Source organism: Podarcis vaucheri (genome assembly GCF_965113315.1).
Source record: "Podarcis vaucheri genome assembly, chromosome: 1".
In the NCBI taxonomy this organism is placed as follows: Eukaryota; Metazoa; Chordata; class Lepidosauria; order Squamata; family Lacertidae; genus Podarcis; species Podarcis vaucheri.
The window spans coordinates 86346976-86359929 of record NC_138759.1 but is presented as its reverse complement, the minus strand read 5'-3'; the positions used below and the strand labels follow the sequence as shown (position 1 = coordinate 86359929).

Sequence of the window (12954 nt, the reverse complement as noted above, 5' to 3'; positions counted from 1 at the left end):
GCTACTCGCATGCTCTACTGAGATCTCACAGAGAACTGCATGAATATGACTATACTGCAGTTAGGAAAACCAAAAAACCAAACTACATATGAAGAAAGGCGTAGTGAGCAAAATATCCAGAAGATCATAGGGTGAGCAAGGGAGATATTATTTGTTTGTTAATGGCATTTTTATACCACCTAATATTTCAGACATCTCCAAGATGTTATACTACGTATTTTTGTGTTTCTGGATTGTAAACCACCCTGTCATCCTCGGATAAAAGGTGGTATAGAAATAAAAATAAATAGAATTTAAATAAAATAAAAATAAAAGAGATGTCAAAGGATACAAAGAGTACTGAGAAGCTGCTCCCTAGTCACTGGAAGCCCTTACTTTGCAGCATTCCCTCTCATTAGAAATTATTGCATGTATGTTTCTTAGCTACCGTATTTTTCGCTCTATAACGCACACCCGACCATAACATGCACGTAGTTTTTAGAGGAGGAAAATCCGTAGGCATGCCACCTGTAGACATTTCCTCCATAACACGCACAGACATTTCCCCTTCCTTTCTAGGAGGAAAAAAGTGAGTGTTATGGTGCAAAAAACACGGTAATTTTTGCACACATAAGCACCAGAAACTCGAGGGACAGGAGAAAGTTGAGATTATTAGCATCAAACATTTAAGTTTGTGCCTGAGAAAAATCTGGACCAAAGTCAAGAAGGAGACCCTGCCATCTCTCCATAGCCCCACCATGCCCTGTACCTTCCCATGGAGTTCTCTACATGCAAGTCTTACTTACCATTTGCTTTTTTCACCTTACCCTTTTCTGTGGTTTCTTGAAGCTGGGCTAAGGGAGCCGCACCCCCATTCCGAGATAAGCAGCCTAATAGTTGTCCTGGTGAGCCGGGCCTAGGCAGAAAAACAAGACGTGCACTTCATTGGTGATGGACTTTGTGGAAATAAAACTCAAATAGGACAGGCAGAGCTATAGAAGGTGTTATTGGGAACAGTCCCAGACTTGGCTGCTTCTGTTCTCACTGCCATTATCCCTCCCATTTCTTTTTGCTCCACTCGGTAGAGTAGCTGGATGCAAAAGGGGACAGGGCTCCAGCACCTTTGTTTAATAGCTGTGCAGAAGAAGGCATTTCAGCCTGTGTAGGTTGCTACACATACCAGAATTCCCTCTTCTATGCACACATTAAGGGGCCACAAGCCTTGTTTTCCCTGGCAGGTGGCCACCCTAGCTATTCAGGTGGCACACAGATTGACAACACATACCGGCCGAGATTTTCCAACCCAGCGTTTGTTTCTAAAATGCATCTTATGCCTGTCTTCCCCACTCAGAGTAATACTTCTCTAAAGGTACAATTTTATATAAACTTACCTGGTAGCAAGCACCATTGTATTCAGTGGTGCTTGCTTTTGAGTAGCCAGGCATAGCAGTTGTGAATAGCTTGCCATAAGTGACCAGTAATGTCATATAAGTGAGTGGGTGGGTGGGCTGGTGGAGGGATGGACCTCTCACTTCCATTGCTAGTCTGCTTGGTTTCCATGCTTCCTGTGGAGGAAGGGAAATCTATCCCCAAGTTCTATTAGCCTGTTTGGTAGAAGACAACTTTGATTTTACAAGCCTGCTTAAAAGGCTTTGGAGGAGCTGGTCTTAGCCACAGCGGCGTAGCGTGAGTTGTCAGCACCCGGGGCAACGCAAGTAATTTGCGCCCCCTAACCCGGGGCAAGGCACGTAATTTGCGCCCCCCCTAACCTGCGAGTTGCCGCTGGTGCTGCTGCCCAAACGACGACGCTTGCCCGGAGGAGGAGGGGGGCAGAGAGGCGAGGAAAATGCAACTGCCCAGCAGCTGCAGCAGCACCGGCGGAGGTGGGGCTGTGAAGAGGGGCTGCCTGGCGCGTCCTCCGCGGCGAGCGCTGAGAGCCGCTGCCTGCCGGGCGCCTTCAGCCGGGCGCCGCGAGACATGCGGCTCTGCTACAGCCTGCGCCCGAGGCTCTTCGGCGACTCCAGAGGCAGCGAGCGCGCGCCCCCCAGATGTTGCGCCCAGTGCGGCCTGCCCCCCTTGCACCCCCCACGCTACGCCACTGCTTAGCCATCTAGAGGCTAGTAACTTGTGGGCTTATTTACAAGGCTGATGGGTATAGGATTGCAGCCTGAGAATGGAATTTGCTCTGTTTGCAGCTACATCGCATAAGAGGCTTATCCCTCCACCTGTATTTGAGAAGGCAGCGCCATGTGCGGAGACTTACCAGTCATCTGGCTCACACTCCCGGAACCCTTTTGCGAAGGGGTTGCTAGCAATTTTCAGCTGTGTGATCTGCCGAGAGAGTGAATGAGTTTTCAAATACGGTACACACATTTTCCCTGCCGCTCCCTCTCTTGCTATAGTGGAGCTGTTGCTCTAGCTACTGCCTGAGAAAGCAACACCAGCCATGATGTTACTACTATGGTGCATCCCGATCTATGTCCCGATGCTATGAAACTTAAGCACACTGCTGGGAGCTCTTTGAAAGAAGAGCAGGATACATGTATTTAGCATTCAATCCCAGGACATAGCGTTGAAGCTAAGCAGGTCTGGGTGAGATTAGTACCTGGATGGGAGATGACCTGGGCACTACAAGCAAGCCACTTTGGATTCTATGAAGGATATAGGTGGGATGTACAAAAGCAAAATGGATATTTGTACACTGGTTTCTCCATGTATGTTCACTGTTTATCGTTGCAACAATCCTGTGATACAGGTTATGTTGGTGACTTAAGGCTACCCAATGAACGCCATAACTGTGTAGTTTTACAGATAACGCTTTCTCAGTTCACAGCTATCTCTAACGTTAGGTAAAGGGTAAAGGGACCCCTGACCATTAGGTCCAGTCGTGGACGACTCTGGGGTTGCGGCACTCATCTCGCTTTATTGGCCGAGGGAGCCGGCGTACAGCTTCCGGGTCATGTGGCTAGCATGACTAAGCCACTTCTGGCGAACCAGAGCAGCGCACGTAAACACCGTTTACCTTCCCGCTGGAGCAGTTCCTATTTATCTACTTGCACTTTGACGTGCTTTTGAACTGCTAGGTTGGCAGGAGCAGGGACCCAGCAACGGGAGCTCACCCCATCGTGGGGATTCGAACCGCCAACCTTCTGATCGGCAAGTCCTAGGCTCTGTGGTTTAACCCACAGCGCCACCCACATCCTCTCTAAACATTACACCACACTAAACAATTAAAGGCAAACATTGTAGTAATTATTACGGCACCGTGAAAAATGCATTAGGAATGCTGCACAGCTTGGATTGCACAGCAAAAGGTGTCAGTGTATGTATAGATCTGTTTGCTGGCCTCCACCAGCCACACTTAGTCCTGTCCCAATCCTGATTCTCTCCAATAGGCCAGCTCTCCCATGTGATACTGACCAATGTCACCAGAGGGCTGTGCATGCGTGTTCTCTTACCCGGTGGTTCTGATAGGCTGTCACTGCCATGAACTGAGTCTCCGTGAAGATGAAGGACTTGAAATTCTCCTGGGCGTAGCGCTCACTATCTGGCCGTGGATCTACCACCACCACATGGAAGCGTGGCTGGTACCTGTGCATGGAGTTCAGGATGATCTGTTTGATCAAGACAAAGCAACATTTCAGATGGCTGTTCAGTACATGGGCTCTCATTTAACAACTCTCGTTTACACACCCAGGAACATCAAGTGACTCCCACGCCCCATGCATTTTCCACATGCAAATATATCCCCTGAGTGGTGCACAGTGTAAGTGGGAAGTCCCATAAATACACTCACACTCTTGCAAGTTGTTTTCATTTTATGAACATAGGTAAAGGTAAAGGAACCCCTGACCGTTAGGTCCAGTCGTGACCGACACTGGGGTTGTGGCGCTCATCTTGCTTTATTTGCCGAGGGAGCCGGCGTACAGCTTCCGGGTCATGTGCCCAGCAGGACTAAGCTGCTTCTGGTGAACCAGAGCAGCGCACGGAAACGCCGTTTACCTTCCTGCCAGAGCGGTACCTATCTATCTACTTGCACTTTGAGGTGCTTTTGAACTGCTAGGTTGGCAGGAACAGAGGCCTAGCAACGGGAGCTCACCCCGTCGCGGGGATTCATAGAATCATAGAATCATAGAGTTGGAAGAGACCACAAGGGCCATCGAGTCCAACCCCCTGCCAAGCAGGAAACACCATCAGAGCACTCCTGACATATGGTTGTCAAGCCTCTGCTTAAAGACCTCCAAAGTAGGAGACTCCACCACACTCCTTGGCAGCAAATTCCACTGTCGAACAGCTCTTACTGTCAGGAAGTTCTTCCTAATGTTTAGGTGGAATCTTCTTTCTTGTAGTTTGGATCCATTGCTCCCTGTCCGCTTCTCCGGAGCAGCAGAAAACAACCTTTCTCCCTCCTCTATGTGACATCCTTTTATATATTTGAACATGGCTATCATATCACCCCTTAACCTCCTCTTCTCCAGGCTAAACATGCCCAGCTCCCTTAGCCGTTCCTCATAAGGCATCGTTTCCAGGCCTTTGACCATTTTGGTTGCCCTCCTCTGGACACGTTCCAGTTTGTCAGTGTCCTTCGAACTGCCAACCTTCTGATTCGAACTGCCAACCTTCTGATCGGCAAGTCCTAGGCTCTGTGGTTTAACTCACACCGCCACCCGTGTAGGAACATAGGAAGCTGCCTTAAAAGAGAGTCTCTCCAAGCCCTACCTGGAGATGCCAGGGACTGAACTTATAAATACCACCAGGTTACATTTATTATGTTACTGTACATACAATGCATATTTTTATGCTCACTCCCATTTTTCTGAGATAGGAAAACTTGCAGGGAAGCAGTGTTAACCCTGATTTGGTTTCCCTCCCTTCAGGTACAACTAAATACAATGCCACCAGGTGACTAAACTGTATAATGACACTATCTGCAAAGACACTGCACAGTTAACTTACATGGCCATTGTCATCCATCAAGTTGTTGGTGAGCTTGAGCTTGTCAAAGGAGACAATTTGCCTCATCCACTGGCCTCCCTTGGCAGGGGAGTCAGGGTGGAAGTGAACCCGGCCAGGTGTAGCAGGATCTGCCTTGCCAGCTACCAGCCAAGCGGAGCTGTGGAATGCGTATCTGGAGGGGAAAGGCATTATGTTGAAGAAGAAGAAGAGTTTGGATTTGATATCCCACCTTTCACTCCCCTTAAGGAATCTCAAAGCGGCTAACATTCTCCTTTCCCTTCCTCCCCCACAACAAACACTCTGTGAGGTGAGTGAGGCTGAGAGACTTCAAAGAAGTGTGACTGGCCCAAGGTCACCCAACAGCTGCACGTGGAGGAGCGGAGACGCGAACCCGGTTCCCCAGATTACGAGACTACCGCTCTTAACCACTACACCACACTGGCTCTGTTTGAGGCAGGCCGCTTCCTTTCCTACCTGATTGAGGACCTGCAAGAGTTTGGGTGGGTCTACTACGCTTGCCTTGGTGTGCAGCTATATATAATTCCAAACTACAGTTAAGGGGGGGAATTCCAGTTTGTTTTGTTCTGTGTATAGAATTCAAGCATATTTTTATGGGGCATTCTACAGCAAGGTAAAACAAGAGGCAGGATTCATGTATAGCAAACATTCAGATTGAGAGGCTTAACAACCATGAAAATTTCTGAGCAAGCATTTTCAGTGCAGGGAACAGCAGAAGCTACAAGGTCAGAATAGCGAAAAAGGAAAATAAACGGAGGGAAATTGGAATCTTTTCATGCAGTACTGCATATAACATATTGCATTTTATCCTTCATGTGCACCATAAGTTCAGAGACCATCTCGGCCACCATTAACTAATTCCAGCCCAATCCCCTGTATGTTCTTGGTGGGCAACTAATACTGGCAAGACGTCACATTGACAAACCGTACTTCCCTCACCCAAAGGGGCCTGATGCCAAGTGCCTCTGGGATTGGCAACAGAGAGCCAAACCTGGCCAGAGTGTTAATGCAAGAATGCATGCTGTTTTCCTGCAGAAACTTTCCACGTGCAAATCCCTGCTACATATTAAGCGGTGCAGAAAACCGCTGGGCTGTTTTGCGTGTTGTTAATGGTTTATCAGGGTTTTCTTCTGGCTTGAAACCCTTCTGCATTCCCTCTGTAGTTTCCTCTCCCCTCCAATCTCACACATCCTCACTCACCAACCCTTAAACTCACTACACACTTTCAAACTCCAAACAATACGAGAAAGAGAAAATAAATAAATAAATCAACCATGGCACATAGTAAAGATAGTAAAATTAATTTTAAACCTCCCTCAATTAAGTTGCTTTAACTGTTGTAACCCACCCTGGGACCTTACGGTGAAGGATGGGGAAGAAATCTCTCTCTCTCTCTCTCTCTCTCTCTCTCTGTGTGTGTGTGTGTGATGTCTACTCCAAATCTATATATCTTTTTGTGTTCTACCAAACAGATGAGTCCTGGCTCAGTGCAAGGGTGGAGTTGACTGAATTCCATTATTAGGCTGCTCTCCACCTCTTCTAAAGGGTCTAAATAGCACTTAGTTCCCATTAGGGATAGTGGTTCATTTGTACAATTAAATCCCACCTGGAAGCTACTTCGCATAACTCTGATGGGGTCAAGGGGTTACTGTGGGGTAACTTAGTGATGAGGGAAGTAGTGCCTTTTAATTTTGATATTTCCTTTATTACTACATTCCAGGGCAAGATTTGAAACTTGATTCTGGAACAGAATCTCAGCTCAATTTAAGGCTTGATTCAATTAGCACTCTACACAAAGGGCACAGATTTTTTTATATTATTCCATTCATTTGATCAACGTAGGAACCTGTACATATCTGGAATACAACAAAACAGCAACAAGCAGATCCATGTAATAAATCAACACATCTCCTGCAGGTTTAAAAAGTCAGGGTGCCTCAGTTCAGAACTCCCTGCTCCTACCACTGAATTTATAGAAATCCTTCCATTAACACTTATCAGGCCTAGCCACACGCCATGCCTTTTGAGTCTCACTGGGACCTAGCTTGCTCTCGCTGGCTGGCTAACTAGCAGAAATGGCTCCAAACTCATTATCCCAGAGCCAGGCCCAGGCCATACCGGTATCTCTTGTCGTCCAAAGGCACAAAGTCCATGAGCAGCACATAATCAGCCAAGGGATCCATGCCGGATATCTTCACCTGGAAGGTGGGGAACATCCTCCTGCCACAGGGAGAAAGGAGTTTGCCGGGTGATTCTGCTTTCCCACTGCCCGCTAACCTCCATCTTACCCAGGGTAGGGTAGAGGTAGCCAACTGTGTGTCTTCTAGATGCTGTTGGACTCTCCTCAGCCCCAGCCAGAATAGCCAGCGGTCAGTGATGTTGGAGACTGGCAACATCTGGAGAACATCACATTGGCTACTGCTGAGGGAGATGCCCAGGGCCTTTTGCAACAGGCTACAATAGCTTGAGGCAGGGTAGGGAGGGGCTGCAGTCCTTAGAGCAATGGTTCGTGGTTTCTTGCCCATTGTGGTGGGAAGCCCACCTCTGGCTTTGTTGTAGGGGTGCACAGTAAACACCCTTGGATCACACTTTCCCTGATGGTACACAGAGAGTTGTGGTGCAGTTTGTAACCGTAGGAGTTTGCTCCATTTAAATAGCAGACCTGCACATTGTTTTGGGCTGTGGTCCTGGGAGTTGTCTGAAAGATAATCTCCTTCCCTACAAACACTCCTGGACATTAAGAACAGCAGAGGGGGCTCTACTGGCTGTTCTGCTGCCCTCAGAAACTCAGGGTGGAGATGGTCCAGGAGAGGGCATTCTCTGCGGCAGCCCCTAGGTTGTCTAGCTACCTCCTCATATAGGTGCGCCTGGCAGTTCGGCTATGCAATTTTCAGCAAATGCTGAAGAGGCACCTCTTTACTCTGACCTTTGATACTTGAAATATATAGTTAAAACATCTGATTTTGGTGTGTACCTTAAGGTGAAGGGCAGCTAAATAAAAACAATGCCAAATGCCTGAATGAATGGATATTCCATTATATAGGGCACATTATTAAGGTCATTGTAATTTCGTGTTACTCCTTAATGTTAGACTAGTAAAAGCTAATAAGGATTACTGTAGTTCCTGTTTAGTCACTTTATAGATCAAAGCTGTGTTTTTAATCCTTAATCCTTGGACCAAAGAACATTATACCTACCGCCCTGCCTTGGTGACAATCATCTCAGTGCCAAGGCTATTGAACTCCTCCCAGAGACTCCTCATCTCCAGTTGCACAGTGACGCCAGAGACACACTGGTTTTTCCTGGCCAACTGGGAGCTGACCCCTTGCTTTGCTGCTCCCTCCACTTCATACTGCTCAAACTCTGGTGTTGTCGCCAGCAGGCACGGTGCTCCCACAGGGCTTGGTGAGAAGGGGCAGCCATCGGACGTCAGCACACTCAGGCTTGCGGCGATAAATGCTGGGGATGGAGAGAAGGACAACTGGCAAAATGACTATATTATGACTATGTATGAACACAGGAGGCTGCCTTACAATGAGTCAGACCTTTGCGCCATGTTGTCAGCACAGATTGAAAGCAGCTTTATTAGATTTCAGACAAGGGGACATTCTTAGCCCCACCTGGAAACCCTGGGGATTGTTCCTGTGAGCCGTTGGCATGCAAAACGTACCGTATATTTTGCACCATAACACTCACTTTTTTCCTCCTAAAAAGTAAGGGGAAATGTCTGTGCGTGTTATGGAGGGAATGCCTACGGGTGGCATGCCTATGGGTTTTCCTCCTCTAAAAACTACGTGCATGTTATGGTCGGGTGTGTGTTATAGAGTGAAAAATACGGTATACTCTACCACAGAGCCATGCCCCTTCAGCTCTGACATGAATGACTGTAGCTCAGGAACCGTCTGCCAAAGGAGGATGCTGACTCCGAGGCTACTCCTTCCCTGCAGTTGCTTCAGGCAGAGCCATAGCTATGGCGGGGAGCACTAGCTAGGTTCTTTGCCCTGGGTGAAGCATCCAGAGGGGTGCCATTGAGGCTCCCAGCCTGTGTGTGTATGCAAATGTGCATGTGTTGGGGGGGTGCTAAACTGGGATGAAATAAAGTTTAGTTTCACCCCTGGCTTCAGGGATACAATGAGGGCTCAGCCCCCCAAAACGACTATTGGGGGAGAGAACTGGGCTCAGAGATATCACACCAGAAGGTCCACATGTGTGGACTGTCTTTGAGCCCAACTCTTTTCTTCTTCCCAGTCTGCAAGAGGGGTGGCGAAATATGGCTGACCCTAGAGTAAGGGCTCATCAATGCTTTCCTTTGCTCTGTGCTTTCTAGGCACTTGTCTGGGCTTTCCAAGTCGATCTCTGAGCAGCTGGGTTTTCTTGTCCTGGCCCTTTCCCCAGGAAAACCTGTGCTTTGCCACTGAATTGGAGCAAACAGAAAGCCACGGAAAACCCAGTTCCCGTTTGCTCCAATTCATTGGTAAAACACCAGGACAAAAAACAAAACAAAACAAAACCCTGCTCTGACAAAGACCTGGAAAACTCAGACCTGTGCCTAGAAATGTGACACAAAAGGGAATGTGGATGAACCTGAATTCTGCCTGGCTTAGAAACTCCCATGCACCCATACCGTGTCTCCTCAGACCCATGGCTAGTACCTGCTTTCCAGTGGCACGAGAGAAGAGTATGGCTGTCCTGCATGCTCTAGGCAGTTTAGAGAGTCCAGTAATCCAACGCTCCACCCCACTGACACCCCACCTGACATCTAGTTTGGTCCTGTAACTCACTGCCAAGGCCAGCCCTCACATATAACAGGGAGTGGTGTTGGTGGGGTTCTACTTCAGGCAGCAAAATGTCTTGGGTCTGCACTTAATAATATTGCTACAGGACTGCTATCTGCGGCAGTCAGTGTAATGGGGCTATGCCACTCACTTAACTGCTCTGGCTGGGTCAACAGAATATCGGCGCAAACGTGCCAGTGGAGCCCATCTGGCACTCCTGCCAAAGCATCTATACCACCCGGGCATTGTCTCTGCCCCTCACCATCTTGGTATGCTGCAGCAGCTCAGCCAGAGGAAGAGCAGGTGAGTGGCACAGCCTCACTACCCTGTCCACTGCTGCTGGCTGCAGTGCTTACCTGGGTTGGCATGAGGTCCACAGGAGGCTTATGGCAATTTGTGGAGACCCATAGCTTAACACTCCAGTGGGCAACCACTGTTCTCCCAGTGGACTAGCCTACACACTAAGATGCTCCACAGCTAAACCTCAGTTCTGTCTCTGTCCTCAGGTTGCTTTGAAAACTCCAAATTATATGCTGTCCTTTCCGCATAGGCTCCTTTGCTGAACGGGGGCTGGAAGGAGGGAGAGAATACTTCCTCATGTATTTTCTTAGCCATGCTTAAGATCAGCTATTGAGAGCCAGCAGCCCAGTCCTTACAACCTGGCTAAAATTATCCAACTGGGTGCAACCCTTCTTTTGCAATTACAGAATCACACATTTGGAAGGGACCTTGAGGGGTCATTTGGCCCAACCACCAAACCCAATAATAATACGGAAATAGCTGAGCTGGATCTGATCCATAGTCCATCCATAGTCACAGCCATGTCATTAGAGGAAATCCCTATGACATTCTAGAAGTCCCACTTGAACTTCTGGCGTTTCTCAATAATTCCCAACCATTAGACCCATTCTCTCCCTTAAATCTGGTAGTATTCTTACAGGTCTGGATAAGAGGCAAAGAGACATTCCTCCTAGGAACTACTGGGGGGGGGAGAGATTTCAACCCACAAGTCACACACATCCTAACCCCCACAGCATCCACCTTGCTTCCCACCTAGGGTGCCAAAGAACCACCAGCTTCATGATCCAAGTTCTTAGCTGGAGAGCAGCTCATGGAAACTTTACCTGAGAAGATGCAGCTCTTCAGCTGTGTTGAATGGCAAGGCAAAAGAGCCATGAATGCAAAGCTCCTAACCCACTTTAAGGAATCAAGAGGTCTCTACAGATGTCATAAAATGCCCAAAGAGAAAAGTAACAGGGTCCAGAGCACCGATCGGTGCATGCCTGGCTCCTGCAGTGCCAAGCAGGCTTTACCTGACATTGCCCACGATGCTGGGATGACTTCGGGTTGTTCGGTTTGGCTCGTCTCTCTCTGTCTCGCCACGTCCCCCTTTGCAATGTTCTGAGTTGAATCTCTGGGATGGTGTGAGCGATTTTATTTTCCTTCATAACAGTGTTGGGGGGCAGGAGGTGGACCCACGTCAGCCAAGACTTCCACTCCCTCCAATTGGGAAGCAAGATGGGGAAATGGGTGGATGGGGGAGAGGCTTCGTTGGGTGACATGGCAAGACCAACAGCGCATGCTGGAGGCATTTGAGTAGCTACACGTACATGCAGCAAATAAAATGCACAGCGATTAATGAGTAGGATGAGCAGGTGGCTGAGAGCAGCAACCCTGGGACCACATCCTGGGCCGAGACAATATTGCTGAAGCCGGAGGGTTAAAAAGGATAGTGGGTGCAACAGCTTTAATTTGTTGTTAGTGTTCCTCAGTGATCCTCATAAAAACCAAGGTGGAGGTCTTGAGTGACAGAAGGGTCAAAGTCTGTAGCATATAGACAAGAGGGGACAGGGCTCCGGGTCAAGTTGTATAGAGGAGGGTTGTGTTTTTTTGGCAGTGCAGCTTTTCTTACTGCTGGAGTTTTAATGACACGATGAGATGCCCCTGCTAAATCCCCCTTCTGTGTATCTGTTTAGGGCACAGGAACTCCCACCATCTTCAGGAGCACAGGATGAACTGTTTGATGGAGGCAGCTTGTCAAACCACTGTGGAAAATGGTCTCTGAGATGCCTCCCCCTCCTTTAAAGGGGCTGTTTAGTAAGCTGAGAGGGGAAGCATGTTGCGGGGTGGGGAAGCTGTGAGGAGAGGGGCTGGGATCAAGCTGTGAGGTGTAAAGCGAGGAAGAGTTGGCCAGGTGTGGGGGAAGAGAGGTTGGCAGCAGGGTTGGCAGGTGGAGCAAAGCAGGGGTAACAGCTTGCAAAAAATAAGAATAGTATCTGTACATTTTGTCTCATATATCAGACTCTGCCAATGCTACAGAATAAACATCCACAATTGTATTAGTTGAACATTTGATAGATAAGGTAAAGATATGTACAATTTTATAACATGCAGAGAACAATATGTGCAAAGAAATCAGAGAGGGGAGCTGAGGGAAGTCTTTGGTTGGGGGGGGAGTGGGAGAGGTGGGGGGAAAGGGGAAAAAATGTAATTGATTATTTGGACTGATAAGTTGTTATGTTGAAATTGTTTAATAATGTTTGGTTTTTTTAAAGACTCTGCCATTGCTACAAACGTACTTTTTTAATGAAAGCTGGGGATCTGGAGATTGTTTCCTCTGGGAGGTGCAACTGTCCCCTATTGTCTCCCCCCCCTATGGGTGCCCACTACTAACACACAAAGCTCCCCACTTGTCCTCTTCCTCATGCCCTCTCCAAGCATGTAAATAAGGATGCAAGAGCAGCAGCTGCCTCCATTTCCCTTGCCCTCTCCTGCTGGGCCCAGAGGGAGAGGGAAAGTGGTTGGGCAGTGGCAGGAGTGGCAAAGAGGTGGGCTTGCTCAGGCGGCAGACGGTGAGTGAACCCACATGCGCATGCAACATCGAGGGGCGGCTTGCATTCTTCAAGTAGCCATCCCAGATCAAGCACGGCATGAAGACTTACACAAGAGGCTCAGTAGGCTAGTGAGGGAGCCATCTTCCCTTCCTCTCCTCCTCTCCATGCTCAGCCCTCAGGCACAGGGCCATGGTCTTCCCCTCCATCCATCTTCCTCCTGCCAAGCTGGCGACAGCTGCTCCTTGTGCCTTCTCACACCTCCTCATCTTGCCGCTCAATACCTGCCGGGGAGTTATTAGAGCTGCCACTGCTGGTGACAGAAGGAGATAAATGGGCAGTAGCTGAGAAGGGTGCCCCCTCGGCAATGAAACTGTGAGGGAGGCCAGATCTGG

The 12954-nt window shown here is 48.5% G+C and overlaps 1 protein-coding gene across 1 annotated transcript in view; it reads right to left on the bottom strand.

Annotated features, from left to right (window-relative positions):
• Positions 1-12954, bottom strand: part of TBX10 (T-box transcription factor 10) — a 15526-nt gene extending 2572 nt beyond the window's left edge. The window contains exons 1-7 of the mRNA XM_082214860.1: positions 12671-12954; positions 8151-8412; positions 7072-7173; positions 4936-5107; positions 3438-3593; positions 2243-2310; positions 807-895 (exon numbers count right to left, since the gene is read on the bottom strand). Coding sequence (XP_082070986.1) covers positions 807-895; positions 2243-2310; positions 3438-3593; positions 4936-5107; positions 7072-7173; positions 8151-8412; positions 12671-12728 — 907 coding nt within the window. The 5' untranslated portion in view covers positions 12729-12954. The remainder of the gene's footprint in view (positions 1-806; positions 896-2242; positions 2311-3437; positions 3594-4935; positions 5108-7071; positions 7174-8150; positions 8413-12670) is intronic.